This window comes from Gymnoscopelus microlampas (genome assembly GCF_963454915.1).
Source record: "Gymnoscopelus microlampas genome assembly, chromosome: 22".
Classification (NCBI taxonomy): Eukaryota; Metazoa; Chordata; class Actinopteri; order Myctophiformes; family Myctophidae; genus Gymnoscopelus; species Gymnoscopelus microlampas.
The window spans coordinates 15,687,538-15,714,627 of NC_139959.1; the positions used below are offsets into that span (position 1 = coordinate 15,687,538).

General features: G+C 43.3%; 2 protein-coding genes across 2 annotated transcripts in view; one reads left to right on the plus strand and one right to left on the minus strand.

Annotated features, from left to right (window-relative positions):
* Positions 1 to 27,090, minus strand: part of rttn (rotatin) — a 63,464-nt gene that overhangs the window by 27,643 nt on the left and 8,731 nt on the right. The window contains exons 10-28 of the mRNA XM_084048935.1: positions 26,253 to 26,368; positions 24,664 to 24,834; positions 23,439 to 23,651; positions 21,713 to 21,825; positions 21,452 to 21,578; positions 20,806 to 20,931; positions 18,810 to 18,926; positions 18,128 to 18,267; positions 14,550 to 14,721; positions 14,105 to 14,204; positions 13,185 to 13,270; positions 11,850 to 11,967; positions 11,292 to 11,388; positions 11,101 to 11,166; positions 10,754 to 10,945; positions 8,977 to 9,225; positions 5,464 to 5,620; positions 3,514 to 3,683; positions 1,867 to 2,086 (exon numbers count right to left, since the gene is read on the minus strand). Of these exons, the coding sequence (XP_083905061.1) occupies positions 1,867 to 2,086; positions 3,514 to 3,683; positions 5,464 to 5,620; positions 8,977 to 9,225; positions 10,754 to 10,945; positions 11,101 to 11,166; positions 11,292 to 11,388; positions 11,850 to 11,967; positions 13,185 to 13,270; positions 14,105 to 14,204; positions 14,550 to 14,721; positions 18,128 to 18,267; positions 18,810 to 18,926; positions 20,806 to 20,931; positions 21,452 to 21,578; positions 21,713 to 21,825; positions 23,439 to 23,651; positions 24,664 to 24,834; positions 26,253 to 26,368 (2,750 nt within the window). The remainder of the gene's footprint in view (positions 1 to 1,866; positions 2,087 to 3,513; positions 3,684 to 5,463; positions 5,621 to 8,976; positions 9,226 to 10,753; positions 10,946 to 11,100; positions 11,167 to 11,291; positions 11,389 to 11,849; positions 11,968 to 13,184; positions 13,271 to 14,104; positions 14,205 to 14,549; positions 14,722 to 18,127; positions 18,268 to 18,809; positions 18,927 to 20,805; positions 20,932 to 21,451; positions 21,579 to 21,712; positions 21,826 to 23,438; positions 23,652 to 24,663; positions 24,835 to 26,252; positions 26,369 to 27,090) is intronic.
* LOC311039029 (protein ILRUN-like) lies at positions 15,370 to 16,035 on the plus strand (the record flags this gene model as incomplete). Its single annotated transcript, XM_084048671.1, has 1 exon — positions 15,370 to 16,035. One exon carries the CDS (start codon positions 15,370 to 15,372, stop codon positions 16,033 to 16,035), a length of 666 nt encoding a protein of 221 aa, XP_083904797.1.

The following is a 27,090-nucleotide window of genomic DNA, read 5'->3' on the forward strand; positions in this document are numbered from 1 at the left end:
GTGGTGCATCCGGTTAGAATAGAATGAATATAGAATGAAAATAGGCCAACATTCAGTGAAAATAGCGAATCTACACTTAACGTTAGCACCGGCAGCGCCCGGCCCAGCATGCCGCGAACAGACCACCCACACACCACGCGCCGCAGGGCCAGCATGCCGCGCCTCCACCCGCCCGCAGGCTCCAAATCGCATAAGCAGAAGGGCCCCAGGGCCAGCCCAAGAACTCACGCCCCCCCACCCCCCCCCGCCGATATAAATTAGATATTTCCCCCATTTCAGTTCAAACGCCTCTGATCTATTTTGCATCCCGTAAGATAGATGCTCATATGCTGCAACCTTTCCCAGCTCAGTCAGCCATTCCCAGCACAGAGGGTCCCCCCTGACGTCTTCCACCCCCTCATTATGATCTGCTTTCCCACCATAATACTGGTCTGGATCCATTCTGGTCACTTACAGTTATACAATTAGCAAGGAGCAGAGGGTCACCCAATACATACACACACATACAGCCTCGGGCTGAAAATAAAGTCAATGTTCAGAATATCGAAAACATTCTTATCTACTTGGGATCAATATTCTTGAATAACAGAACAAGACCTATACTGCGTGTAAAAAGTGTACCCTCTGCCCTCTCACACATCCAGCAAATTTGCTGTGTCTTTTAGCCCTTTTTAGTCTTTTCCCATTTGTAGCACATTTGTCAGTTTGAATGGCGGAGGTCAGGCGGGGAGACTGAGCTCAAGAACGTTTCACCGAGATTGTCATGCGACTCACAGCATCCGTGAGTCACAGCATCTTAATGAAGGTTAATCCATTTAAGACCGGGAACACATCTGTGTCATTTTAAGATTTATTTGGCTGTTCAAAAATAGCAGATATACAAGCTCATAGCGCGGCACCGAGTGCAGTGCTATGAGCTGTAGATCTGATATTTTTTGAATATATATATATATGTTTTAAAGCTAACATTTGTCACTCCGATCTGTCCCTCCCTGGAACATCATATTTTTAGATGGGGGGCCCACGGCCACGGTCCTTGACAAGGAAAAGTTGGAGCACCACTGATATAACAACATAAGTTTAAAAAAAAAAAAACTGCAGATCTACAAGCTCATAGCACGGCACTATGAGTTTGTATATCTAAATCTAAAATGACAGAGATGCTGTCCTCGGTCTTAATGGGTTAAACACAATACAAGGTTAAATACAACTGAGACTAATTGCTTTGCTTTGCCTTCAAAAGGTTGGAGGGCGGCGCGGAGGGGGCTGGGGTGTCATTGGAGAGCAGATGAATAGAGTAAAGAGGTTGCGGGCCGAGCCCGAGGGAGAGAGAGGGTGACGCAGAGTGGACAGGAGGAAGTGAGAAACACGGTCTGCTATTCAGAGTGGCACGTTGACAAAGCGCGTCTCTCTGCTGGAGAAGAAACGAGCTTGGGACTACGTAATGCTGATTCGTGCGTGCCCGGGCCTCCCATAAAAGGCGATCTGAACACGAGCTGACAGACAAAACCCGCTGCCGTTGGCTTCCGCGGGGAGCGCTAAGTGCTGAGCAGGAATAAAATGTTGGACACCCCTGCGCTTATGGCTGCTGTGTAAGCTAGTTTGCGGGCGTGTTGCGCGAATCTGTTGTGGACTGCTGAGTGACAGAGCAGATGGAATCGGCAAGGTTGATTATCCTCATCACACGCCTCGGGGTGCAGCGCTTCCAATCGATTCCATTTTTAAACCGATTGCGATTCATGTCCCATAACCATGTTTTGGCTTGATTTTAATTAATTCCACTGACAGTACCTACTGTGTGTTTATTTTCCGCAGGCATTCTGAGTAGGGGAATTGTAATACATGCACACACACACACACACACACCTCCAACAGGCCGCTGAGGTACTTGGAGCAGAGGGCCGTAGAGTCCAGCTCTGGGCAGTGGAGGCTCCAGCCAGGCCGGGCTGTCAGACTGACCATGCCCAGCAGTGTCCTCTCCAGGCTGGGAAGGCCGTAGAAGCGCGGGGCATCGGAAACTCGCAGGCACTGGAGCAAACGGGCCGCCAGCTGGCTCCTGAAGGGGCCTGCAAGAGCCAGTGATAGCCTGGAGAGACAGGAAAAGAGACAGAGTCAGGGAGGGAGGGACGGGGAGAGAGCGAAAACAAGAGAGAGACAGAGAAAGACCACACTATATTATATCTCAGTTTTATTGCCAACAAACACAGAGAGCCATTGATGCTTTCCCATAGTATTCCCCCCAGCCCTAGGTAACCAACTACATAGTATTATTATATATTCACTGTTAGGTAAGTAAGGCCTTATGTATGACCTGACCGACCGATGCCAGGCTTTTGGGTCTGGTGCCGGTTTTGGAGACTCTTAGATCACCAAATACTGAATTACAAAAAAGTGCTAAATGTTGAAATGTTGTTGAAAAAGTTAGATTTGATATTTGACAACGTAGCAGACAAATAAATCAAAATAACACTAATAAACAAAAAATTAGGACACATTGGCTGCATGATTGTCGATACATCACAAAAGTCAAATAATGGCCAATATATCGGCCATGCTCTAAAGGCCTGTCTTGTTGCAACATTGATGACAATGAGGATGTGGACTTATACTGCATGTTCTGACAATACTCTATAACAATATGTGAATATTACAGAATAACTGTAAGATGCAGGCCTGTTATTTGTTTTTGAGTACAGCTTGGTTCCTATGACACAACCTCCCCTAATATCTTTGTGTATAAATTTGTTCTGATCCCTGATTTCTCCAGTGAGATCATGTTAAACTTAGAATTACAAAAGGAAGAAATGCGAACTCTGTTTGCGTCAACATCCTCAACACCTCCAAAACATGCTGAACGCAACACTCCCCCTGCAGTTGAAACAAACAACTCCTCTTCAATCACTCCTTTAAGGGTTCTGATCATTATGAAACATTTATCCAACCCCCGCAGGCGGCCTGAATAACTTTACATGAGCGTGCGGCCATTCTCCACTTACACACAAAGCGTAACAATCCCGACGCTTTCATTCAATTTTCATGAGGAAAAATCTATTCATTACATTCAGATGGAGAGAAAAAATCAGGGCATAATTAGTAGGAGACGATATTAAAAAAATACATAAATAATCCAAAAATCAATAGAGCTTCCACAGCCCCAAGGTGCTGTTGGTGAGCAGGTCAGCACTGTGTATAATACCAACAAAACCCACATAAAAATCCCACTTGTCTAATTAGAACGGGTCCGGTAAACATACACTTTTCAATCAAATTCTAATGGGCCATCCCAAGATTTTATGGCTTTAAAGGCTTTCATTATTTGAATTTCATGCACATCCATCATTCAGCCTTCAAGGTTCTGTGAGCAGACGTGGAAAAAGGAAAGGCAAAGCAGTGAATGCCAAGTGGCAGGCCGCTCCAGACTGATCCTTCACTAATTTAAGTATTGTTCTGTGTGTGTGTGTGTGTGTGTGTGTGTGTGTGTGTGTGTGTGTGTGTTTCTGTGAGAGAGTCTACCTGTCGGTGGTTCGTTCAAGGCAGCGGAGTAAAGTGTTGAAGAAGCTGGTGAGATCTCTCTGCAGTCTCTGGCCGACCTGGCTCCTCAGCTCCTCCGGTTCCATTGGACTCTGACCGGGTCCCGCCTGGCTCTCCACACCAAGCAGTAAGTCCAGGAGGGACGGCGTCTCCTGGTGGAATGAACAGACGGGTGGATCGTACAAGATGGAATAGGTGACAGGACTATACGAGTGATTCAAATTCATCCATTTCTTAAACCCCTCCCATATACACAGTGCATTCGACTCGGGGTGGTACAGCATGTTAAATGCTTAGCAGATGTAAACCTGCAAGAAAGTGACAATGTTCACCCCGTGAGGAATATCACTATAACGACTGACCAACAACCACAAATTATGAGGCGGCGGTGGGGAGGAATGAAGGATGAAGGTGGTGATTATGTGGAAGCGTGAATGAATGGATATCACATACGCAACAAATTCCCCCACAACACCGCCCATGTCACCATGCAGAGCTGAAGGGACGCAAAAACATCAACTCCCCCCGCCCTCCCCCAAAAAAAAGAAAAAAGAACAACATGCACGCCTCATTGCACAACGTGCGTGCATGATACAGTTAGTTACTGCAAGCACAGAGAGACAGCTGTTCCTGAAACAGCTCAGTAATTATACACACACACACACACACACACACACACACACACACACACATCACAATGGATGAGAGACGAAAGCTGCTCCCCCCCGGGGTGGTAGTGTGTGTTCAGCAACAGGCAGAACATACTGTCTGATATAAGTCCATCAGCCCTTGACCAGTGGCTTCAAAATAATAAATAAATAACCACATCTGTACTTTGTGGACTCAGGCTTCCTTATTATGTGATTACATGTTTTAATCGCATTGACACTCACATTAGGTTAACATGTATGAAATTAATTATTGAAATCTAAAAAGGGTGAGGTGCAAAAGTGATTGATTTCTGACGGAATGCCCCCCTGCCAAGCATTCTACTCGAGCATTTTGGCTGCCAGGAGAGGGCCTATTGTTTGCATACGCATCGAGTGCAAGAGTGCAGATTTTCTCCTAAGGCGAAAAATGTTTAGACATCCTTTCATCTTAAAAAAAAAAAAGAAGCCCAGGAAACCATCACTTGCCATGGCTCTGAGGAGGTACGCTGATGCAATAGTTTTATCATAATGAAACCAAGAGTAATGTGTTTGTCTTTTTTGACAGTGTGTGATAATACAGTAGTTGTGCATGCATTAGATTTATATACAAGTCTCTGTGCTGGAGAGGCTGAGAGAGCTTAATGGCATTAAAGGTATCAAATATACTAAGAAATACAATGTGCACACTAACACGTAAATACATACAAAAGTGCATACACACACACACACACACACACACACACACACACACACACACCTGACACTACAAAATATTGTAACCATCACAGCCTTTGGTTCACTAAAATACTCCATCTTAAATCTGTTTCTTTTTCATATTAATCGTCATCTCTTCTGGGGCAGGGAATAGGGAAATACGGAAACCTTGATTCATATCGTTACTGTCAGATGGAAACCTTATATGCCCAAAGCCATTCCATTTGTTATTATTTTAAAATAGAGAAAATAGCCAAGCTCACAACGCATTGCGATGCATTGTGAGCTGGTAGATCTGCTATTTTCACTACTTTCGTAGGGCAGTAATTTACTTAAACTTTGCAATATGATTAAATCATTATTACCCTACTTTCAAGTCAGCCGAGAAGAGGGCAGCTGTTTTTTTTACCAGTGAGATTTACCAACAACCTCAACTATCAACTCTGGGACCCTCCAAACCACAACCATAAACAGAAAAGACAAAACGTGACATTGACTGTGAAATGTGATTGATTGATTGATTTTTGAAACTTTGACCGGAAAGTAATGAAGAACTGTGTTTTGGTACATGGTTTAGGATCAGTTCCAGTATCCAGCGCAGGTCGTCCGTCGCCTGGTCAGACGAGGGATCAGTGCACCCCTGCTGGAAGTAGGCGTTCAGGAACGCAACAATGTCTGCCAGCAGCCTCTCATCTTCCAAGCATGCTGGACGCACCTGGAGAAACCTGCAGAGAGTGGATGGAGATTGTAATAAGACTAAACGCTGTTGTTGCCATCTTGCAGTGATGGACAAAGTAATTTATATACTCAAGTAAATACTCAAGTATATAAGTTAATATCAATGCATTGCTGTATTGACATTTTGAACAATTCCAAAGTAATGCATTTTTTCCCACAGAAATTAGTTTGAAATGTTTTTTAAAAATAGTGAAAGTAGCTGATATACAAGCTCACAATGAGCTTGTAGATTATAGGGCTTAAAGTGATAAATTCATAATGTGCTTTTGTATGTTTGGGTCCCTAGAAATGTAATTGAGTCAAAAGTACAAGATTTTCTATTTGAAAAGTATTTTTTACAAAATACCATCTTGCGCCTATTTAGTGCTCATGGATGTGTTGGTCTTAAAGTGAGGTGTGGACTGCTAAATTCACACAGAATTTGCGCTCTGCATTTGGATAGGCAAAAAGCTGTTTTAAATGCTGAGTGCAAACATTTCCTTACCATTTAGACAGCGCATATTGGGATTAAGATCCGCCAAGGTGGGTTCACAGAAAGAATTACTTGACATAAGATGCAGTCTCTCCTCTAGCACCAACAGTAGAAATGGCTTGAAATGACGGCCTTCTGCCAGCAGGGGAGGTCTGAAGCCTGATATTCAACGTGCGTGTGTGTGTGTGTGTGTGTGTGTGTGTGTGTGTGTGTGTGTGTGTGTGTGTGTGTGTGTGTGTGTGTGTGTGTGTGTGTGTGTGTGTGTGTGTGTGTGTGTGTGTGTGTGTGTGTGTGTGTGTGTGTGTGTGTGTGTGTGTGTGTGTGTGTGTGTGTGTGTGTGTGTGTGTGTGTGCGCGCGCGCGCGTGCGTGTGTGGTAAATCATCATCTCATTGTAAACACTATGAAAACAGAAGAAATTATTTTTGGATGTATATTGCCTGCAATCTGTGTCTATGTGAACTCTGTATGCACTATGATGATACAGCGACTCTAGTTCTTGGGAAGACTCAGAGGGTTTGGGGTTGTACAGAGGGTATACGTGAATGAATGAATTTATTTGGTGATAAAAGGAAACGGCACATCAGCACTTCCACAACATATAGCAGACAAAATATCACGATAAAGCCCAAAGGCTTATTTCCATTGTGGTCCTCTAAAAAAACAGTCACAACATAACAGAGACAAGTACATATCTATATCTAACTATGACACAGGTAGCAGCATCAGGCAGCAGCAGCAGCATTACAGTTTACTGGCCAACAGTCTACGCATCTTTATGTATTTTAAATGATTAATTACATTTTCTAACTAAAACCAGGAGTGAAAGGATTTTTTGGGGGGGATATTCTACTGTTAGACTGACTGATGATGATAGGTTCTTGATTCTAGATTACTATTTCTATGCATTTGATGTATTACCTTGCACATAAGATACACACCCACACAACTCTGTCTGCATGACACTAAACTAAAAAAAAAGTTAAAGCCCCTTTAAAGATGATTTGAGAAGCACTCTGTTTCAGATAAGTGGGCAACGTATTCCAATGTGCGAAAATGTCCCCTTGAATGTACTAGGGATGAAGTCTGTTTCACTACCTCTGGTGGAATATTGGTGGCTCTCCCTTACAAGTTTAAAATATTTTCAATTTATTTTGTGCCGTTTGAAGTAGGGATGTCAGTAACGGATATTTTTCCAGTCGGTTAGACGATTTATTCTGTTTAATTAACGGATACTGCAGTGGTTCTCAACCTTTTCAGGCCGTGACCTCCCGCAAATAATCATATTTGAGCCTTTTTTATAGGCTACCCAACCCAAAATGTAATATGCACATACACAGAATTAATGTTGGTAGACGAATGGTAGACATTTATTTATGCTCCTTTAAAAGACAAAAAAAGCAGCATTTAACAATGAAAATTAATTGTTGTAGGCTTAATCATCAATAAACATAGTCTTAATTGCATGTTTCAATGAGTGCGGTCTGTGCCTACTGCCAGTCTACCTACAGCTCTATGGGTCCACTGACTCCAAATAATAAATAAATACGACGCTGTCCTTTAATTATAAAACAAAAGAAAATGTCCAGATCGGAGCAATCTACCTACCTATAAGGCCACTGGCCGCTCAGGCTAAGCATTTTTATTAAGGAAGATCAAGATTTTTGTTTTGGCTTTTATGCCTTTATTGATAGGATAGTAGTCTGACAGGAAATGCTGAGAGAGATAGGGAGTGACATGCAGCAATTACATAATTTTTTTTGGGGGGGACGGGGGGCGTCCAGAACCTAAGATAACGTGATCCGTTAAATATATAAAATAAAGATTAAAGACCCCAGACGAAGATGTTATTTTACCATGCTGTGCTAGAGAGCAGTCTGTAATACGTTACAGAATATTAACTTGGTTTGGTAACATACAGTATAGTTAAAAATCACAAATAAATAGACCCATCCAAAAACGTGGCAATGAAAGTGATGGGGTGAACAAGCATCTCTCCCTCCAAATGCTCTTTGAGAAAACTGTTACAGGCATGGGAAATTATCGCCGACCCTGCCTGTATTCAGAACGTGAACTGCTCCCATCAGGTAGACATTACATATAGGGTACCAATTATGTTCCATATTAAGCCTTTCAGAATGCCATAAGACTTGGGCATGAATGGCCTTTTGTACTTGTTCAATATTCACTCTGTTATGAAGGCCACAGTGTCCTCACTGAGCCACAGAATAAAACTTTAGAATTTAGACTTATTTTTCTCTCAAAAGGGCAACAGAGTCAAGGAAAGTTCAGAGATGCCGCTGTATTGTCACACTGGCTGTCACGACAATAATGCCTCCCAGACGCCACTTCAACAGCCTGTAGTCGATGTAGATACTATATACACACTCTACAACAATGCCTATGATGGCAGAGTATTGTAGGTTATTATAATCCCAAGAAATCTAATGAATCTCAATGAATAATGGATTTGATTTGTTGTGGTATACTGCAGTGGTTCTCAACCTTTTCAGGCCGTGACCTCCCGCAAATAATCATATTTGAACTGGGGACCCCCTATTTTGTTTGACTCCGCTCCACAGATAAATATTGTGAAAATAGCAGATCTACAAGCTCACAACGCGAGCTTGTAGATCGGCTATTACATTCTTTTTTGCTTCTTTCTTATGGTATTTGACAATTTGGCCAATGTTTTATAGTATAGTTTGTTGATTACTTTTGATGCAGTAATGGTTATTTTTTTAAGGTATTAAAAAGGTCTTAAATTGTCACTTAACTATCATCTGGGGACCCCCACACCCCAAAAAAATCTGTGGGTCTGGACCCCCTTGGGGGTCCAGACCCACAGGTTGAGAACCACTGGTATACTGTACCTGGTGAAAGCTCGCTGCCAAGTGAGAGAGCGGAGGACACTCCTGCAGCTGTGGGGGGCGTGGCTGTGCGGGAGGAGGGCCGCTCGGTCTGTCAGGAGGTAGAGGCGAAGCCTGGAGAGGGCAGAGGTCACAGAACAGTGTCCCGCTGCCGTGGCGATGGCCTGGATGCAGTCCTGCAGCCCGGTGGGGCGGTGAGACGCCCGCAGTGACAGGAGCTGCGTCTCTGACAGTGTCAGGTCGTCATGGAATCTGGGCGGGAGGAGGTCAGTAAGAAGAGATGGTGAAAAAGTGACAGGGACATTGATTGAGATTACGATAGGCCTATCACAATCCTGTTACCGGTATATCAAAATTATATTGAAATTGGCTACATATATAGGCAGGACCACGGCCACATCACTCTAACTGAGGCATAACCATAAACAAACCCGATACGCCCATATATATATACTAGTGTCGCAATATGACACGCTGTGAGCTTGTAGATCTGCTATTTCTACAATTACTTTTTTTAACAATAAAATTATGGAGTATGTCAGTAATGTCTTTGTATATTTAAGTTATTTTTCATGTCTGCCCTGTGCAATTTACGAGGTCAATTTACGAGGTCTAAAATAAATGTTTAATATAAACCTTTTTTATTTATATGTTCCAATGTTCAACGGCAAAAACACAATTAAACCATTAATTGCAATTATTTGTATGACCCCAATAAATCGTCAAGTAAAACGTCATGATCATGACCTAGATGTCGAAAGACGGCGTGCTGCACAATTGATATCCCAGCGATGATGCATCGCATCAGAGAGGGCATCAGAGGGCCTTTCTAGATTCTGCACAAACACACGCACACACAAATAACATCCAGTACATATATAGCAAACAACAAGACAGTTCCCTGTTGCTTACGGTTTAAGATTTCCTATGCTGTGATGACTCGAATCACAGCACAAGCCACAACAGCAGCCACAGTCAACAGAATGATAGGGAATTTTCACGGCACAGTGGATATACAGGCTTGTTTGCTTGGGAGTAAAATGTGACTTCAAAATGAGATCTCTGTGAACGCACCTTTCCCCGTAGGCCAATCTATCTTGATGTCAGTCTCTGCTAAGTGAAAGCTCCTCTCCCAATGACGGTGGACACGGTGTAACAATTTCAGTCAAACTTGGAGATGCATTCATTATGTGCTTAAAACTCTTTTGCTGTAATTAAGCCAGTTTAAACTGCAATGCGAGGCATTCTCATCTGTTTGCGTTAGGTCACATTAGACGTAAATGAAGACAGATTGAAATGCAATCCCCCCCCTAGCCGGTGAAGCCAAACCTTTGCTACATCCCTCGTGCACTGGAAGAAAACAGTAACTCCAGGTAGAGGTGTGTGTAGAAGGTGGTCTGACAATGGGCTTGTCTCGTCTCGTGCCCTGTCTGTCTCACACACTTTATTTTTGAGCTGAAATTAAATATTCTCTTTGCGAGAGCAAGACACTTTGCGCTCTCCCTTCGATAAAACAACCGTAATGATACATTTACGATACATTTATGTAAACATAATGAACACAATGAATAACCAAATGAGTCTGTTCCCTTCTCCCAGTGGCCAGTCAGGAATAATTTACTCTTCCTTTTGCTAGCATTCGTATATTGTGGTCTCCAATCCCCACCCATCATAATATATCCTATCCCGAAACTAATGAACAGGCATTACCCCAATAAATAAACATTAGCTTGACACCCTTGACGTAGGTTTAAGTAAAATAAATAAGAGAAGTCCTTACTCTGTGACGTCGTTGTGGATGCCTCGGCGTTCCTCCAGCAGACTGTCTATCCCAGAGTGCCATGCGGTGTTCCAGGCAACCTGCAGCACGTGGCGGGCAGGGGCCAGGCTCAGGAGGTCCGAGGAGGGCTGCAGGACGCAGCAGTAGGGGCTGACGGCGTGATGGGCCGCTGCCTGGAATGGAAAGTTGTACCTGGGAGGAGGGGAGAGGGGGACGCGAGTTGAGGATTTAGTTTGGCGTGTGTTCGAAATAGGTTGCAAATGAATGGTGAAGCTGAGTCATGCACATGTATTTACAGCTCCACGTATCCACCAGGTTATTACCAAAGTCAGTATGGCGCCAATTACCTTCGTACTATTGATAGCGGCAGGGAGAATGGTGCGACAGCCACGTCGGAGCAGGATGTGTCAGTCCTGATATAAGGGAAAGGAGGTACCGAAAACAAGGGGCTTAACAGTGGAGACTGCAAATGTGACTGCACTGGATTTAGGTTGTTAATAGAAAGAATTGCTAGTGAAATTAATAAATAATAACTTACCAAACATCAACTGTGGCAATCTCATCAAAAAGTAGGAAACACATGAGCGCTGCCGCCTCGCTAACGTTCACTTTGTTTTCCTTTAACAACAAGGATGCTGAAAAGAAGACAATAGAAGTTTTCATGTGCCGAACGCGCCTTTGGCTTTTATCACTTGAAAGTCAAAGCTCCTCAACAAAATTGTGTGACCTCCACAACCACAATGTGATGATCGAATAAATTCCCGATTGTATGTTCACAAACAAACACAAAGCCCATTTGTCAGTGTTGCAAATGGAGCCATGCCAATAGACGGGTGTTGCAGTGAACAGAATGCAGCGTCACAGATACAGCTCAAGTGGCAGAAAGAGCCTCTACTTGTTGCTGAGCAGGGATCATTAGAGACGAGATGCATCCCGCTAACAGCTTTGGAACGTGATGATGATGGTGATAAGGGCTATGCGTATACAGCAGATGACTTGATGTTCTGTCTTGATGCGTGTCTGTGCCCCGGAGCTAAGGCAACGATAATGTGTGTAGTGGTTGAACTTTACTTAATGAGTTGTCTTGTCAACGTACCCCTGAGCAACATGAGGAGCAGTGGGGTGTTCTCCGCCAGGCTGTGCCTCAGAGAGGGATCAGCATACACCAGCTTTCTGAGAATGCACAAACACGGCTCCAACAGGCAGTCCAAACTCTGGGGAGAACACACACACACACACAAGTTTTGTATTTGCTCGCCGACTACCTGACGTGCATGCGCACACACACACGCACACGCACAATACCTACAATAGTGTCACTTCAGGTAACCAAGAGCTACATGCTACGGTTGTGCAAGTTGCAGAAAACAGAGGGTTGAGATAGATAAGAGTCTGCTGCCATGTCTCCTCCTATTATGCTAATTAGTCGATACAAGTCATGCTCCATGGGTCTCCGACTACTTAAAGGAGCACTTCACCGATTTCCAACCTCCTCACTAATGCTCATTGTAATATGGTACCATTTCTGTCTACTCACTCTGTGTCTCATTGGTGGGCGGTGGCCAGTTCAGAAACCAGTCTACCAGTGACATCATCAGTAGGCAGGTTTGGTCACTTCAAGAACAACTATTCTTCTATTATAGCATGCTAACTTCCCAGGAAGAGAGTCTGTAGTTTCTATAAGCTTCGATAGCCCATCGATGATGTCACTGGTAGGCGGGTTTCTGAACTTTCTGAGACACAGAACGAATAGACAAAATGTTTACCACATTACAATAAGCTTTAGTGAGGACCAATTATATGAACATAGGTCGGAAATGGGTGAAGTGGTCCTTTAAGCCCTATTGTTTTTCAATTGTTACAAATCTGTGTTACAAAAATCTAGAACATTTTCAAGCAGTACAAAAGAATAGACAATCTACAAGCTCACATCGCAACTCGCAAGGCATTGTATTATGAGCTCGTAGATCTGCTAGTGTCAGGAAAAATGATTTTACTTTTCCGCCTATGATGACATGCCCCAAATAGTGGATACCAGGGTTAAAGTGGTTAACATGGGCAGACCTGCTGCACCATTGCCCCCATTAGCAGGCCCTGGTGAACGATGAGCAGAACTGAACAGAGCCTGGAGGACTGCTGCCCAGGGTCACTCGGGCGCCATTAGCTCAGGCTATTTCATCCTTCATTCACGCACGTTTCACTGAGCCTTGCACACATCCGCCGGCAATATGCAATTACGACACGAATGCACGCAACACGCTTTGCATAATTATACACACATCTGCCCATATTATTCTGTTCGTCTTATTTATTTATTTTCGCCACAAGACGAGATTTGTTTTTTTTATTTTGTTTGGTCTCAATAGCCATTGCCTCATACACCTTGATTTAGCTCTCTGCCAATGTCGTTTTTGTTTTATTTATTTTTTACCTCACTGCCATTTATGCTCTCCAGAATGAAAAAGATGACTTTGTCTGTTATGCCAAGATTCTTCAGCACAGGGTGCATCGCCGTGTCTGTGGGGAAATATGAGACCCATTCAATATGCTGACAATCAACATTTGCATAACTCCTTGAATATTTACTTTTCCTGTTTGCCTGTAACATATGGCTATGGTGGGGAGACAAAAACACTGCTGCATTAGCAGCAAATTGAGGCTTAGTTTGGGGTGGGGAGGGGCGAGAGGGGGAGCTCCCCGTTCCAATCAAAAAAGAGTGCTCAGATTGTTGGTGCTTTCATCGAGTGAACATCGCTTCTACAATCCCACCTGGACCATCTAGTTCATTATCATTGTTTGAATTAATTATGCGAACAATGGGTAGCGATACTCACACTGCTCCACTTATCTTCACTCCCACCCAGCAGGGGGTAAGAACAGAGTGTAAAGATAGATGTGGGCCATAAGGTATGTGTAGGGAAACGTGACATATAAAAAATAAATGTATATATATAATGATTTTTGTGATTCACTCGCATAATCTAAAGCAGCAAACACAGGACTAGTTGGCATGTGTGGCTGCCTGGGTATAAAAAAAGAGTGCATAACATGCAAGTGTTATTTTCATGCTGCTAAAACTCCACCTCTCTGAGTCTGTGGGTTATCTACAGAGCCTCTGTCGTAGTGCAATATGTAGTTTATGCGAAAGATACATCAAATAAATACATTTAAATGGGATACAACAAACAAATAATGGTCAGTGAGTGTACAGATGGTAGCAAAAGCTTTGTAGAGGAAAACGCAGAGGCGTGCGGCTGATATGGGAGACAGCAGGATAGGACTAAAAATGAAGAAATCGTGGTCTAGCAGACAAGGAATGCATCATGGTTAATCGCTCTATTGATACTTGACCTTGTAGCACGACAGCCAGCTGTTCAGCAGATGACCTTCTGAGGGAAACGTCGACCGTGTCAGACGTCAAGATGCCAAATAGCTTCTCCACGGACTCCACCTGTGCCCCACATAACACAAGAACATACAGATTCCATGTGGGTATACACAGACAGACAGACAGAAAGACAGACAGACAGACAGACACAGGCACTTGCAGATGCCATGTGGAAGCACACAGACAGACAGACAGACAGACAGACAGACAGACAGACAGACAGACAGACAGACACATGCTGACAATGAAGTACAATCATTTTTATTTTGTTGATTTTTGTACATTTATTTTATTTTATTTTGAAATTTCACTGGAGGATAAGCCCCTTGAGATGCAGCATTTCGGTTTCGAGGGGGTTCCCATTCCAACCCCCAAGTATAAGTGTGTCTGTATGAAATGGATCCATACCTTAAGAAAGGAGTTCTTGATGGTGTCCAGTGTGATGTCCAAGGTTTGTTTGAGGCAGAACAGCAATGGGAGGGAATCGAGGACTGCTTGATTCAGGACTGGTCTGGCCATGTTGGCCCGCTCACCACTTGTTAGGTGGGGCAAGATGCCTTGCACTGCTGCTATTCTCACCCTGTTAGTAATGAAGGGGAGACGGGATTTGTTAGATCACATGATGTGACAGACTGGCAGTATGGTCAAATCCGTCCCCAGTTGTCACCCGTTCCACGGCACGGGTGTGAAAATGGGTTGCCTGCGCAAATCGGCCTAGTTAAGCATGCTTGACATCAGTTTGTCATTGTTGTGACATCAGAGTTGACCCGTAGTCAGATTATAAGGTGTTATAGACGAATTTAGCCTTGCTTTGTCCCGGAGAGATAAGATAGGTAGAAGGTATGAGCAAGTAAGGAAAGTTAAAAAAGTAAAGATCTGTTCTTTTTTGCAGGTGACAAGGCTTTATGGAACGTATGAGCTTAATACAGTCTATCTCAGTGAAAAACTAATTGCGTTGTAAATTGGTAACTCAACAATATTTGGATTAGAGACTAATAGTATTGCTGTTTTGGCAGTTATAAGTTACACTTCTAGTTACTGGGGAAGGTAATAAGGGAAGTAAATAAGGGATCGCCACAGCGGATCATCGGGTAATAATATAAGAGTAGTATATCACTTAGTAACTAGTTACTGCCCAACAGTGGTGTTGGACCACGGCATGGACACAATGGACGGGATGGGCATGGAGGGGATAGACAGGGAGAAGGGGATAGACAGGGAGGAGGTGATGGACATGATGGACGCAGATCTCATGCAGAGGTTCCGCTGTATGGGAACGACGGACAAAGACGTTCTGATCTCAGAGCTCCAGAGACTTCTGGGCTTCCAGCTGGACCCGGCGGGATGCACGTTCTTCCTGGACATGACCAACTGGAACCTGCAGGACGCCGTGGGCAAGTATTACGACTTTGAGAGTCCCGTAAACGAGCGCCCGCCGTCCATGTCCTTCGTGGAGGACGTGACGATCGGGGAAGGCGAGTCCGTCCCGCCGGACACGCCGTTCACGAAGACCTGGAGGGTCCAGAACACGGGCGGCGAAGCGTGGCCCCCCGGTGCTTTTCTGAAGTACATCGGTGGTGATCGGTTCGGCCACGTCGATGCGGTGGCGGTGAATTCTCTGGAGCCGTATGAAATCAGCGACGTGAGCGTGGCGATGTGTAGCCCCGCGGCTCCAGAGATTTACCAGGGCCGCTGGAGGATGTGCACGCCCTCCGGGTTGCTTTTCGGAGACATGATCTGGGTGATCCTGAACGTTGAGGTGGGAGGTCTCCTCGGGGTGACCCAGCAACTCTCCTCGTTGGAGTCGGAGTTCAACACGCAACCCCGCCGACGTCACAACGTGCAGGGAGGAGACTTCAACCCGTTCGCCGCGCGCGCATCAGAACATGCATGATGTCATAGACCACTGTGTATTTCACTTTGTATTTCAAGGACCTCCGTTTGATATGCATTAGTCCACGGACCCCCTTGAACTCTGTGAGTGTACAAATGGCACCGAATGGAGTTGGACCCACTGGGACCCTTACATGTCCATTCGGTTCCATTCGTGCACTCAGCGTTAAATTAACAGTGCAGATGATACAGTGTAGATTGGGGTCCCAGACTAGAGATTACAAATAAAACATTTTAAAAAGGCCATCAAACTGGAGGGTCCTGACATTCTAAAGGTTGAGAACCACCGATTAAAAAGCTTGTGCACACATTTTCTCACTTTCAAGTACAGGGGTGTCACCATCATTACATGTTGGTTGACGATTGATTGTTGTGAAAATAATTCATATAGCTCACCTTTTAGGCTTTATAAACAAAACATTTATGGCCAACACAGGCGAACACGCAAACTCGTGGACAGACATTCATGTTTTTTTAATTTCTTGGAAATTCTGACTTGGCACTGCACACCTTCGGGTCATTCGGGACACACGCCAAGTTTGACTCCGTTTGGCATGCCCGGGACAGCAGACACACCCACACACAGGTTTCGTCAATATAGATTATCACTTATTATCCTAGTATCCTACTATACAGGGCTCCAGACTAACTTTTTAGTTAATTGTACTGGTGTGCCTACATTTTTAGCGGCGCTAGCCGCTCTATACCTTTAGGTATAGAGCGGTAGCCCTCTATACCTGGCTTTTGCGTCAACGTTCTGATTGGTCAGACACGTCAACAAAGTGATTGGTCAAGCTTCACGTGACACGTGGCTATAAACACATTATAAACACTTATTGATGACAAAATGTATCAAAGGCGCCGCTACCTTCACACAGGTGTGATTTTTCATATAGGAACACCAGCATATAATTTAGGTGCACCCACACATACACACACCTAGACAGACCTGCTAAATGTAAGGTAAGGAAAGGCCAAGGAAAATGTTTAGTTGCACTGGCCAGGTTTATGAGTGCATGTGCAGTCGAATGGGTGCACCGTGGAGCCTGGCTATGAAATGAGGAAACCTCTGTCCTCTCTCTCTGTCCTCATCCATCTTCTTCCACAGTGGGTTGCCCAGTCAATCAGAAAATTGCACTCGTATTGACCATTGTCTTATGTAGGGAGCAAGGAATCTCATATTTTCCAAAATGTTAAGCTGTTTATTAGCATTGTTGTGCACCCTTCACTGCTGCATATCTTAAAAAATGGTTGCAGATGATTTTTTACTTTTCCCAAATCTAAGCTGTTACCATTTTTGTTGGGCTATGGGATCTGTGCCAGGGATCTAGTGCCAGTTGCAGTTTCAAGCTTGCACACAGTTTGAGTGCGCACATCCCTGGGTATGGACTACTAGTGTTGTATGGACTAGTTATTCTATTCTTAATGTTAAACAGTCTCTGAATAAAAAAGCACATCCATGAAGTTATAAACCAAGTTACCTATCTAAATTACCTCCTTCCTTTCACTACATAAGTAATGTATCAATCAATATTGGACCATCTTCAATAAAGGCTATTTTCCCTTTTAGCGTTTTTTTTTGGGCCACATTAAAATATATCAGCCAGACAGCAAAGTTGTTTTGTTTTGTTTGTTTTGCTTAAAAAATAAGAATATCCAAATGTTAATTGGTTCCACACCAAACTGGCAGGTAGAATGGACAATCTTAACAGCCAGAGACCAGCACTTGGCTGTTGGCTTAGTGACTGGCATCCTATCCTATATCAATATTCACAGAGTGGGACTGGATGGTGTGTTTTACATAAGCATCACAGAGAGCTCTGATGAGCTGATGAGCACATCACCTGATGACAACAGACGGAGGTAATACGTCCATCACAAGTGTTGCAGAGCAGAATATGTTGACTCCCAGACATGCTGACGTCTGTCTCACACAAAGCCCCTGGGACTGAATGTCAAATTCATCAAACAGCTTTGCACACAAACACACACACACACACACACAAACACACAAACACAGTAGAGACCAGATGCATGCATGTGCGTCTGCAATGACACAAAAAAACAAAAAAAAGCATGTTCCTCTCACTCACGTTGGCTTTTTAGTGAACAGGAGTCGCAATGCAGCCCTCAATTTGCCTGTGATTGGAAATACGTCATCTCCTCTCACATCGGATACTTCACTTAACAGCAGGACGCAGTTTCCCAATGAATCTTCGGTACCTGCATAACCCTGTGACGCCCCACACACACACACACAATATATGGACCGCTTTAGACGGACAAAGAAACAAACAACGGGGGAATGCTGTGCAGCGTAACACAGATAATAAATATGCAGGTTGTGATTACGGCCGGTATCATTTTGTCTCTGGTTGCCATCTCTGAATGGCCCCCTTGAATTGAATCACACTTGACAGCCTAGTCAAACTCTCATGCATATTCATGGAAAAACAATCCTGGCTTTTTCCGCTGCCTCAAACCGAACAATTAATAAAAAGCTGGGTTTTTCCACTGAAATAAATAAATAAATACAGGAAACAATATCACACGGAATATGTAAATGAGAGAATAACTGAATATACCGCTGGCTGGCAGCTCAATATACTGGTCTGTGAGTGCTAAAATTGGTTTTGTGATCATATTTGTTTTGATTGTGGGGAAAACACATCACTGTTGTCATTTTTTTTTTTTACAACCACCATGAAAGCAATGCGATGTAACTCGCAAAATGTGATCCTGCTTTATGAGCTTTGTATACAGACAGCTCAGCACCTGTAGAACAGGGATGACTGGGTAAACTGCCTCGTTGAATCTGTCCCAGGTGGATGCTGTCATCATTAATCGCCCCTTGATCAGGAACAGCAGAACATCCTTGGCAGCGGCGTTCACCTATGGATCACACAGGTAAACTATTGAACCCACTGGGGCAGATGAAGTACAACTTATAAAGCTCTTAACAGCAGCCTCTGTAAGCGATAAGTCAGACTTGCACCACCTCTTCTCTGACATGATGACATGAAGCCTGTGACAAAGAGGCTGGGTGTCTAGGCCAGTGCTTCTCAACCTTGTCAGGCCGCGACCCCAAAAACAATCATATTTGAACCACCCCCCTGCTCTGACAAGCACTTGGAATTGTAGGAGTTGAGTCATTACATTTTGTTTAAATTGTGTAAATCTACTGTTATTCCAGTACCAAAAAAAAACATTGTCACATGTCACAATGATTACAGACCGATTGCACTAACCTCAGTGTTAATGAAATGTCTGGAACGCTTAGTGCTTGACTACATAAAAAAACAGATTCCCCCTTCCTTTGATCCTTGGCAATTTGCCTACAGAAAAAACAGATCAGTAGAGGATGCCATATCCATAGCCTTGCACTCCGTCTATCAGCACTAAGACAAGAGCAATTCCTATGTAAGGATGCTGTTCATAGATTACAGCTCTGCGTTTAATGCGCTCATTCCCTCCCTTCTGATCCCCAAACTGCAGGGTCTTGGGTTATGTGACTCAATCTGTAAATGGATTTTTAGTTTTTTAATCCTAAGGCCACAAAGAGTCAGAATCGGTAACGTCCTGTCTGATACACTGATCCTGAGTACTGGTTCTCCTCAAGGCTGTATTCTCAGCTCCTTTTTGTTTACCCTCTTTACTCATGACTGTTTTGCTCACCACCTCAACAATCTAATCGTAAAGTATGCGGACGATACCACCATCATCGGGCTGATAAAATCCGATGATGAGTCCAATTACAGATCAGAGGTTCAGAACCTAGTTAGGTGGAGCGAGGCCAACAACCTCATTCTTAATGCTTCAAAAACGAAGGAGCTCATCATTGATTTCCGCCGTAATAAGACACCTCCTCATCCCCTAACAATCAATGGTACAGAGGTTGAGATGGTAAAAAGTATACAATTTATTGGTGTAACCTTTTCGGAGGATCTCAGCTGGCACTCCAACACCAACTTAATTCTCAAAAAGTCCCAGCAACGGCTCTTCTTTCTAAGAAGACTAAAAGAGTTCACTCTCAATGGTCAGATTCTTCTTAATTTCTATCGCTGCATTATTGAGAGTATTCTTACTAGTTCTTTTACAGTTTGGTTTGGTAACCTCACAGTGAAGGAGCGAAAATCCCTGAATAGAGTAGTGCACCTTGCCCGAAAAATAACTGGTGCCAACCTACCAGCTCTAGAAGAGCTCTATAGTACTAGACTCTTATCTCGGTCTCGGTTATCTTTGTACCTTTTTGTATCATGTCTTGTAAATGTTCTTAAAATGTTTTTAGCTCTTGCACCCCATTTCCAATGTAGTTCACATTTTATTTACAAATGGCAAATAAAATGACTATGACTATGACTAATAGCTGATCTGCTATTTTCAGAATTTCAACCTCTAATATTTGACAATTTGGCAAATGCTTAACCATTTTTCATTTTAGAGGTATTAAAAAGGTCTTAAATTGTTACTTTAGAAATGCGCAGGTATATCATGTACACAATTATACTGTATGTTGGTTTGTTATACTGTATGTTGGTTTGTTTACTGTTGAGTGAGAAAACAATGTTGCACATTTAGCTAATGCATAGTCCTCCATCGGCACCGTTGGAGGTGCGACAGGCCAAGGCCTAGCAGGTACACCATCATCCTGTATGAAATAATTCATCGCAATTATTTTGGCCAATGTTATCAGGTACGAATTATTATATTTATAAAAAATTCTGTTATGAGACGCACTGTCCCCCGTTGAGAATGCAAGTCTGGAGCCCACCTTGTCTGCAGAGTCCTGGAGTCCAAATGCACTGATCTCATACAGCACTCTGTGGTGAAGAAGAAAGTGGACTCCACTGCAAACCGACGATGCCAGACGACACGCATTTTGGATGCCGAGGCACTCCTGGAGGTATAAAATCAACAATTAACAAAGTCTAAATTAACAACACCATATTGGGATATATGAACTTCAACTCGTTTGGAAGATTTCAACAAAGCACTCAAAACCAAAAAGAGCTATGATCAAGTCTAGCATACACTAACTCATAGAATATAGGTGGTCAGATGAATAGCCCCGGAGATCAAATGTCCCACATATCATTCGTCAGTCACCTTTTCATTTATTCAATCATTCATGTATTGCTCACCTATTCACAAATGAACACACTACCAAACACACCGACATAATGGCTCTATTAGAACCTTTGGGGGTCCACACATGGCCGTGAACCTGAAAATTGTTTTAGATGTGCCTGACTAGAAGTGCCTGACAGTATAATGCCTGATTTATACTTTGGTTGTGTGCACTGAAAAAAAGCCGATCTACAAGCTCACGCGTCGCGATGTTGTAGATCGGCTGTTTTCTGCGCTCAACACCGACACGCAACTAATTATACATCAGGCTTAAGTGGGCTAGCTCCGACCTTGACCAGGTTCAGAGTGCAGGTGTAGGTCTCCGTCTTGACAGGCGGTAAAGGATGGGACAGCAGCTTGAGGAAAACTCTTTGGCTCTCCGTCTGGAGCAGTGGACTGGGCTGATCCAACTTCCACCTAAATTACATAACCACCGTTAAGATCAAAAAGAAATACCTGCAATTATGCCGAGTGTCAGCTCGCAAGAGAGCATTTCAAAAATAGATCTCAAAGCATTGGCATGGACTGCATTTGACCGGCATGTCTCTTACAGGTAAGAGCAGAGGTGAACGCATTCCTTGACGATGGGTAAGTGCTGGTGATACGGAAGTCCATCGACGGCTTGGTCGGCCAGCTCCAGTAACTCCAGCCAGTTCTTTTCCCCCTGTAAAATAAACAGCATCAATGGAGGACCCCAGGGTGGCGTGGGGGATAGACAGGCTGTCCCTGACACATAGGTCACTGGGTCCACTTCTACCAAACTGGCCGTGAGCCAGACAAACCGACCGCTGCTTACTTCTGGGTCGCTGCTAATGGCCGACCCGAATCTCTGACCTCTCTGCTGATAGCTACATCTGTGGGAGTCTTGGGGGATAGGCAAAGTGTGTAACATGTGTAGATAATGGTACTAGGGAGCTTCCTAATCCTTATACAGTAAATATGAAAAAAATAGACAACAACCCACTGAAAAGTAAGTACTTATTCAGAAAATGAATGAGTAACAAGCTAACTATAATTATATATATGACTATATTATAGTCATTGCTCCTGGCCTTCGGCCTGAGGAAGATAATTATATGTTATGTTTTTATATAATTATGTTTTTGCCCCTGTCTGTCTGTCTGTGTGTGTGTATGGGATTCCGTAACTTATCTCTCAAAACGCTGGACAAATCAGCAGTAAGATTTGTGCTCGCAGCCAGTAGGCCAAGGAAACACTTGAACCGATCTTTTTTCAAATCGGCCTCATGGTAGCACTATACCAGCCCACTTTACATTTTGGCCGGTAAGTCTTGAACCGTAGGACGTACAATCGAATACTTTGTTGTTCGTCTTGGATCGTGATGCAACTCCACATATGGGCCATGCCCATTTCCACCTAACGAGAGTTTCTTTAACATTTTCGCCAAAACACACTTTTTGCTAAACTGTAGCGACGTCATTTCTTACCAACACAAATCGCTACCTGGCCGCTCCATGGAATGACCCTTGCTAGTTCATTCTCCTCATGACTTACAAGTAGCCGACTGTCAAAACTATCAATAGAATCATAATCAATTACCTACATCAGGTCCACCTCTGCATTGACCATTTTCACAGTGCAGCAATGTTACTCTTACATCATGAGGTGGGACACCCCCATCAGGGGGTGGGAAACCACACCTGGATGGGATGTAACGATGAATATGGTGTAAGGGCACAGAATGGCCAGTGTGTGTGAGAATATTATGTTTAAACAGGGCCGAAGCATATGAGCCCAGGGCAGGAAACCTGTTCCAACAACAGCCACTGTGGTTGATGATGGAATCCAAAAATCACCAGCTGCTTGCAATATTTCACAAGCCAAATAAGGATTTCCACAACAGAACAGATCGTCTGAATCATCACTGGTTACCAGCCAAAGTGGCTGGTTAACAACCACCGGCCCCAAAAAAGAATCGTGTGAAAACCTTGTATGACCAAAGCCATTACTTTTCAGGAAATGGGACAAAGAACCTGTGTTCAAATGGATCCAATGTAGTTATTGTTAATGATTTTCCTTGGTTCAATATTCATAAAACCCACAGACACACTTAAACACTTTCACTTTCAAAATGTTTCCAAAATAGCAAAAATAGCAGATCTACAAGCTCACAACACTTGTAGATGTTCTATTTTTGTGCAAAACTCTTTTACGACGAAGTAGGCCATTCATTTAAAAACCGCCCAACAGCGCCAATTCGTCTGGTGGGTGTTGGGTGTTGATTTGGCCATTTTTAAGTGAGATGTAAACTTGTACCTGTGCCTGTGTCTCCTTGACGAAGCTGCAGGTGGATTCCATCCAGAGTGAGGCGCGGGTCACCCTCCTGCAGAGGTCATGGCCGTCCGGGTTCACCTGCTCCAAGTAGGCCACCGCTGATTCCTGCACGCTGGGATAGGCCGTTCCCAGCGCCGGGTCCAGGGACAGGTAGAATATGGCCTTTGCCATGCCGTCTGGGATGTTGTCACTGGCCTGCAATTACAAGTTATAGGCTTTTAGCAGACACTCCTATCCAGAGCAACTTACAAGTGTGAAATCAGAGTAAACGGAGTAAGCATGAACCCTAGGAAACAAAATCACAGTAAAGGTCATTACACACCGGCGTTTTTGCGAATATACGCAAAATTCGGACTCGGTCCGAATAAATAAAAGACGCTTTTTCGCTCCGCGAAACTGATGCGGAAGCTTGCCTTTGACTTTATTTACCGTAATTTAAGGCTTTTTAAAAAAACATATTATTCACATGAAAAAAAATCGCCCCCGGTGTGTAAGGACCTTAAGAGTGCAAAGATGTGCTATGTGCTTCAAAGCATTGGTTCTCAAAGTGGGGTCCGGGGACCCCCAGGGGTCCTTAGGGTCCCCAGAAAAATGTGTTAATATAGCATTACAATAATTGTAACCACTTTAACCTTTAATACTTTGGCTATTAAAAAATAGCAGATATACAAGCTCATAGCTTGTATATCTGCTATTTTTGAAAATGTAACTGCGTCTTGTTAATTACTTGTTAATAAAAGTTATTTACAGGGGTGACCTGAGCCAAAAATGTTTGAAAACCACTGAACTAGACCATTGCTGAGGTGGAGCACCGGCCCCCACCTAACATCAGTATGAGTATTTAATGCACGTCTCAGTTACCAAGCTGTGCTAATCCCAGAATCAAACCAAGAACGCAGGTAGTAAGTAATGTAAGTAAGCACATTTTAAATTAATCACAATCGTAAATTCGAAATCACATAGCTATGGAAGCCCATTTTCGGCTATGAATAAAATGAAGAAGGCCTGAATTGTGAGTAGTTTTGCCATAATTCTGACCATTTATCTCAGCATTCATTCTCACAAACTGCAACATAATAACAGTTTCAATTCAGTTGTGGAAATGGGCTGCCATACACTGGCAGAGTGACTTGGATAACACCTGCATACAGATTAACTCAATGCGCGCAAGCACATATGAAATGCATATTATGAAACTCGTGCACACCTTCTCAGGAGGGACGATGGTTTGGAGCAGCCGGACGGCGAACACGGCGCTGCCCGTGTAGGCCAGTCTGTGGTGGACCACAGCGCTTTGCGGGGGGCAGTCTGATGATCCCCTCTGATGGTAGCTCAGGATGTCCCCCAGTAGCTCCAGACACACCTGCAGCTTCTCCTTCTACATAACACCCCCCCCCCCCCCACACACACACACACACACACACACACACACACACACACAGAGTTACTATAACAAGCTGGGCTCCAAGAAAAACAAATTTAGTTCCCAGGGGAACAGGAGATTAAACGTAATCAGATTTAAGAGTTATTTTGGGATACAAGATACAGAACCACCCCCATCGCAGTATAAAATAAATTGGAACAATCTATTCTCAACCACTTGCAGCTGCAAAAATAAATCTAAAAAGAAAATAAAGTAACAATAGGCTGTTGCCACCAGCAGGGGGCAGTAAATGTCCTGTGCATTGCTTGGGACTGGTGTGAATTGGTGGAGGTCCCACTGGGAAACCTAGAGGTCTGGCACACAGAAGCTGCTCCTCCACATAAAGATGACAAAACAGTTCTCAGCCCTGCGAGGGCTCTGGGCATGTATTAAACAGCAGAGGGCCAGAGGGGCCGGGGCTTGACAAGTGTATAACTCCCTGCACACAGGAACGTAGTCTTTAAACAGTCAAAGAGGATAACAAATGATTCTGCATGGTTGAAACCAAAACAAAAAAAAAAGAAAACATGCAATCCCGAGTGTAGAATTTATATACATAAAATATGCATTTATTTACTTTAATTTGTTGTATAGCGTTGGCCTGAACCCAGGGGGTGCAAAAAGAAGAGGTGTGTCCAATTTAGTGGTGGAAAAAGTACTCAATTTTTTTACTTAAGTAAAAAAATTGAGTATCAATACTGCAATGTAGACATACTCTGTTACAAGTAAAAGTCCGGATTTTTTTAAATATATCTATCCATCTATCTATATATATCTATATCTATATCTATATCTATATCTATCTATATATATATATATATCTATCTATATATATATATATATATATATATATATATATATATATATATATATATCGGGCTGGAGTGGTTAATGTATGTTTTGTAATAATAATCAAAATCTACAAAGTAACTAGTCACTAAAGTTCTCAAATAAATGTAGTGGAGTAAAAGTACAATATTTGCCTCTGAGATGCAATGGAGTAGAAGTAAAAGTACTGAAAATTGGAAATACTCCAGTAAAGTAAAAATACCATAAAAAAGTACAGTACTTGAGTAAATTAACATAGGTACTTTCCACCACTGGCATCGATGCATACATAGATACAGTACATGCATGCATGCCTGCCTACATACACGTGAAAGACTCTTTGTAGCAGAGTGAAGGCCTGTGTAAATTCATTCACTTCAATCACGTGCCCACGGCTCTCTCCTTGACAGCCGTGTGCCGGCGCCTGCGTCTGCAGTGCATTGTCTGGTGGCCACAACAACGCGGCTCCCTCTTCAGTGAAGTGTATCCATTTATCTACATAAAAAGCTGTCACAAGTCGCGTTTTTCCTTTTTTTTACACTTGCCAGTTCTTTCCCCACCAGGCTCTGGTCGTCCCACACCAGCTCGTTCACGCAGTCCCCGAGCAGGAGGACGGCTTTGCACAGCAGATCTAGGACACGGTGGACCACGCGGGTACCCTCTGAGAGGACACGAGAGAGACAGAGAGAGAGAGAGACAGAGACAGAGACAGAGAGACAGAGAGACAGAGAGACAGAGACAGAGAGAGAGAGAGAGACAGAGAGACAGAGACAGAGACAGAGACAGAGAGAGTGTGAGTTAGTGAGTGAGGGCGAAGGGGAATGAGATCAACTTCGTGTCAAGACCATATGGTATGACGAGTACTGGAAGACTTGTGTTGCTACATGTGGGAGCTGGAGGAAAGGTTACAATTACAATTTAGCAGACGCTCTCATCCGCAGCGACTTACAGGCATGAACCCCAGTCAACAACAACAACAAAGTAAATGGTGACATTAAGTAGAGTGCAAAGAGAACAATGTAGTGCTTCACAGAAACTACGATGCCAGGAAAACAACGAACCTACCATCTGTCTAAACAACATGCCATATAAATAACATTCTTAAGGTTTGTGTTCAAGAAAAATACATCTAAATAACAAAAAACAAGTGAGACATATCTGCAAGATCCTTATCGTTAACTAAAATTAACAAAATAACGAAAACAAGAAAACATCTTAAATTGGCTGAAATTACAACTTTATAAAAAATAAAACTATAACTCATGTCAATATTTCATACATTTTGGATGGATATGAAATCTTACTAATTTTTTTTAGATGTGCCAGTTTTAGCTGCAATCAAATCTTTTAAAAAGGCATTATGTTTTCTTGAGTTTTTAGGGC